Raw genomic sequence first — 4,699 nt, 5'->3', positions numbered from 1 at the left:
TGTACATTTGTAGAGCAACCCAGACCAGATGTTTTCTAAATTTGATAATTTTCAGTACTCAGCTCTGGTAGTACTGATTGTAAAACTAAGTAGCTTAAAAAAACAAGTCTTTTACAACCTCTGTTCAGAACAAGTTGGCTTTTTAACATGCTTCTGAGATGCCCTCTACCCCAGTGTATAAACTGAAATCTGTTAACATGATTCTCCAGAACAAAAACAATGAAATCATTGTTCAGATAAAATATTATAGGTTTATTTAAAACTTAATTCTCACCTTGAGTATGCAAAATACAAACTCCACAAAATGTTCATTTTTTTTACTTTGTAGTTTACAAATATACAAAATAGAAGTTTGCTTAAATTTATATTACATATTTATTAAGGCAAGGAACTATATAGAAAAAAACACATTTGTTCTGCTTAAGGCATACTTGGGAATAAACCATTGTACAAATTATTGCACATCTGAAACCACAGTGCATAACAGACTGTCTGCATAAAAAATGTAAAAGAAGTAAACCAGGTGTATTTACCTGACTTAGGTCATACATGTAGATCGGAAGACAAAAATAGATTTTCCTTGTCAAAGTATGCAGCAGTTTGAGAACTTTGGCTTCCTCATTTGGTACCTTTAGAACCAAGACTCACCAAGCACCATCGCGTAGGCTATTAAAAAACACATTTTTCTGTACCTGAATTTCTTCCTCTTCTAACATCATAATAATGGCTTTTAGAAGGCAAAGAGAATACAAGGTGATCTTTATGCTTAATATTGCATGGAAACACAATTCAAGGGAATTCTGGTCTTCCCTCCCCCCACCCCCAACTCTCGGATCTAATTTATACCCTGATATCCAAACTTCCAGTCACCCCTTGGCATTCTGTAAGTCCAGGCATGTTCAAGTTGGATTGAGAATTGGAATGATAGAAGATCCAGTCACAGACCCCGTCAGTTGATTTGTCTTTTTCATTCCTCCTTTCTACTGATCATCCGTTCCTTCACAAGCTGACTCCTGGGGAACTTGACCAAGATTGTAGTGCTTGTCAGCTTGTCCTCCCCCCGTGGGAAGACAGGTGTGAAAGGTTAAAAAAAAATACTGAATTCTCTTCTGGCAGTGTGGGTCATATCCACTATTTGGGATTTAAAAGTGCCTCTTCATGTGTAAGGCCAGGTGGTCCGACCTGGAAAAGGCCCGGTCGCACTTCTGGCACTGGAAGGGGCGGTGCCCGGTGTGTTTGCGGTAGTGCCTGGTCAGTTCATCAGAGCGGGCAAATTTCCACCCGCAGCCATCCCAGTCACAGTGGTAAGGTTTCTCACCTGTAAAGGGAAATGGGGGGGAAAAAGCTGAAGCCATAGCCAGAATAAAGAAGAGACCTCTATTATAACTGGAGGCCAGATACTAATATCAACTCCCCAGATGCCCCCTTGTGAAAGAATCTAGAATTCTCTTTATACTACCCTAAAGGGCCACATTAAATTTCAGATCATTAATAGTAAATAAGAATTTGCTCTGTTTTTTTAGGGAAACAGTACTTAAGCAGTGAAAACACACAAACCGCCCACATCCACATTGTTATCAGGCTAATGTTTTAAATCCAAGACACCACAGTGGTGTCAATGAACTTGGAAATATTGATGCTGTCTCTGCCCAAAGGAAACAAAAGTATCCTATCCCACTTTTCCCCCCCATTGTACTGCCATTTTTTGAACGAACAATATTATCTAAATGATTTTAGGAACTCCAAGAACCTTAATAGTTAATTATTGGAATTTGAATAAAATCTAATTATTAAAACTAGAACCGGAAGGTGAGCCTGAAAAGAGAATAATTCAGAAAATTAAAATTTGATTTAAGAAAAAAGCCATCAATTTTTTGCAGGGCAAAGTATAATTTCCTGATTACTAGATCAACGCTTTGCCCAACTAAGGAGAGGCCCACATACCGCTGGGAATCTCCCTGCCTTTTAAAGACCTAACAAAACTGCATATTCAAGCAGATATCATCCATCAAGCAAAAGGCTCCTGGGGGGAAAAAAAAAAACAGGTGCCGGTTTGCTGTCCTCTCCTGTGATCCAGGAGATGAAGGAGATTATACATATATATACCACAAGCACCCAAAGGAGTGCGTTCACAGCTATCCTATAAGCCCCGGGACACTAATCTGCCTGCTTTCTCAGCTTCTGTCACACTACCTGTGTGGGTTCGCAGGTGTGCCTTGAGATGAGAACTCTTTGTATAGGTTTTGCCGCAGCCGGCATAATCGCAAGTGTGAGTGGCGGTCCTTTTCCGGGGCCAAGACCTTCTTCCCCTCTTTGGCTTGGGTTCCTCTGGCAGGCAGGAACCAGGTGGCATGAGCTCTAGGGGTGAAGAAGGTGGGGTCAACATCATGTCGTGGGCCCCAGAGAGACAGCACACGCAGGGCTCCCCAGCCCCAGCTAAGAATCCCCTGGACTGACCTTGGTAGTGGAGCGGTGGGACCTGTGGCTGCATCTGGTCGGACAGGAAGGGTGGATAGTTCGGTCCCGGATGGGGATGGAATCCTGGGGGAAGTGGCAAGGCAGAGTGACAGTCCCGGTTGCTCAGCAGTTCCTCGGGACCCAGGGTCGGGGTAGTCCTGCTGGGGAGCTGCCGCCCCAGGGAGAAGTCATGCGCGCTAGGCCGGTGCCCATTGCTGAGCGGGGGTCCAGCGCCCAAGTGGGCCTCTAGGGGTCGACCGACTGTGCACGAGGAAACCGCCTCCTGCTTGATCTTGGGGCACATGCGAGGCGGCCCGCTGCTGTAGGGCGCTACCACCACCGGGTGGCTGCCATCAGGGCTGCCTTTGCTAACACTGATGACCGACGGGCTGCCGTACTCGCTGCCAGGGGCGCTCAGCGATGCCTTCAGCACAAACTTGCCCATCAGCCCGCCACCTGGCGGCTGCGGTTGCTGCGGAGGAATGTATACTGGGTCCAATTCGGGCCGCAGGAGCTCCGCCACAAAGCCGCCCGAAGGGCTCACATCGTTGATGTCCGCCAGGTTGAAGGGAGCCGTGGGAGGCGGCGCTGACTCCCGGCCATAGAGAAGGCCGCCGCTGGTCCCGCCTGGCGTCACACCCGGGTCACCCCCGGCCCGGATCGGATAACTGAAGCTGCAGGTGGAGGGCGCGCTGGCAGGGCCGCTACTCGATGGGGATGAAGAGGATGAGACTGACGCCGACGAGGACACGGTGGCGGCTACCGACTCCTGGTGGGACAATGAGTTGGAGAGAATAAAGTCTAGGTCCAGGAGATCGTTGAACTCCTCCGTCTCCCTTCGGGGTAGAAGGGCCGGGTTGCTACCACCGCACGCAGCGCTGGCTCCGCCACTCTCCAGGTCTGGGGCCACGGTCGCCGCCGCCAGGTCGTAGGGGCGACCGGGAAGCACCGGGGGAAGTCGCTTCATGTGGGAGAGCTCCTCCCGCCAGCGCTGTGGGAACAGGGTTGGAGAGAGACCGTTAATGGTGGTCCCCTATAACCACCCGTCGCAGTGACTTCTTGGCGAGCCAAGCGCACTTGCACCTCCCAGACTTGGGGAATGGGCAGGGCAGAAAGCTCCGGGGGACTCCAGATGCCAACGCTGCACTCTCTGCCAACACCCGGGTTCGAGGGAAGCTGATGCGTCTGCATGTTGTGTCTTCTTGACTGCCTGAACTAGCGCCCCGGACCGCCAGCCCCGGGCCCTTCCCCTTCCAGATCCCCGAGACTCTCCTGCCACCCCCGGAATTGGGACTTCGCGGCTCTCCCGGTGCGCCTTTGCCACCGGGCCGCCTACGCGCTAAGCTCATTCGGGCCGAGCCGATGTCTTGGGACTTGGCTATCTCCCACCGGGTGGCCCAGCCGCGCGGACCCTACCGCCTGCGCGCCCCTGGCGGCACCGCAGTGCGGGACCACACGCACGTACCCGACCCAAGGGCGTGGAAGCCATCCCGGGAAGGCTGTGGAGTCCGCGAGGCGGCCACTCCTTCCCCTTGTCCGGGGTCTCTAAGTGACCGCCGGGTTCCGCTCCACTAGGTACCACCCACAGAAATCCACTAGGTGCTCCCTGTAGCCTTGCGTGACACTTACGTTATTCGGGGCACCTGCTGGACGCAGTGTCTTCTCCCTTCCCGCCGGGCCGGACGCGAACGTGGAGAAGGACGGGAGCAGCGCGTCGCTGACAGCCATGTCAGACTCGCCAGGTGGCTGCCTGCGGGGCGCACAGGGAGGCAGGAGTCAAGGGCCACTCTCCACCGCTGCTCCAGTGGCGTCCCACTGATTCCCCTTCCCACCTAATGCCTCGCATCTTACCTACCTCATTAATGTGGGGCCCAGAAGGTCCTCGGGTGCCCGAAGCAGCTGGGGTATCCGAACCCCAAAGTCAAGAGGGGGGTTAAAAAAAAAAAAAAACCTTAGAAACGGAGCCAAAAACCAAAAAGAAAAAAAAGAAAGAAAAAAGAAACAACCCAATTGCCCGAGATTCTTCTTCTTTGGATTAAATATATATTGAAGACGTCTTTTTAAAAAAAAGTTCCTTTGTATACAAAAGTTTTAGAAAAGTCGTAAACTCTTATAAAAATAGACAATCAGCAAGGCGAGTAAGTAGGTCCGGTGGCCAGGCTGAGTTCTCTTCGACTCAGCAGCGTTCCCCACCGCTGTCGCGGTCGCTGCGGCTGTCGTCGTGGGCGCAGGGGCTGTGGCC

The 4,699-nt window shown here is 51.2% G+C and overlaps 1 protein-coding gene across 3 annotated transcripts; it reads right to left on the bottom strand.

Annotated features, from left to right (window-relative positions):
- Positions 1 to 231: 231 nt before the first annotated feature.
- On the bottom strand, positions 232 to 4,693 carry Klf4 (Kruppel like factor 4). Of its 3 annotated transcripts, XM_015492218.2 has the most exons (5): positions 4,313 to 4,693; positions 4,087 to 4,207; positions 2,458 to 3,448; positions 2,194 to 2,358; positions 232 to 1,318 (listed from the first exon to the last, which is right to left on the bottom strand). In XM_015492218.2, the coding sequence occupies exons 1-5, from the start codon at positions 4,315 to 4,317 to the stop codon at positions 1,143 to 1,145; spliced, it is 1,458 nt and encodes a 485-aa protein (XP_015347704.1). In that variant the 5' UTR covers positions 4,318 to 4,693; the 3' UTR covers positions 232 to 1,142. The 3 variants fall into 3 exon arrangements, with proteins under 3 accessions (XP_015347704.1, XP_015347703.1, XP_048639199.1); XM_015492217.2 differs by having other exon boundaries at positions 2,194 to 3,448; XM_048783242.1 differs by lacking the exon at positions 2,194 to 2,358.
- Positions 4,694 to 4,699: the final 6 nt, after the last annotated feature.

The sequence above is a fragment of the Marmota marmota genome, unplaced genomic scaffold, assembly GCF_001458135.2.
Source record: "Marmota marmota marmota unplaced genomic scaffold, marMar, whole genome shotgun sequence".
NCBI classification, from domain to species: domain Eukaryota; kingdom Metazoa; phylum Chordata; class Mammalia; order Rodentia; family Sciuridae; genus Marmota; species Marmota marmota.
This window is presented reverse-complemented; position numbering and strand designations above follow the sequence as displayed.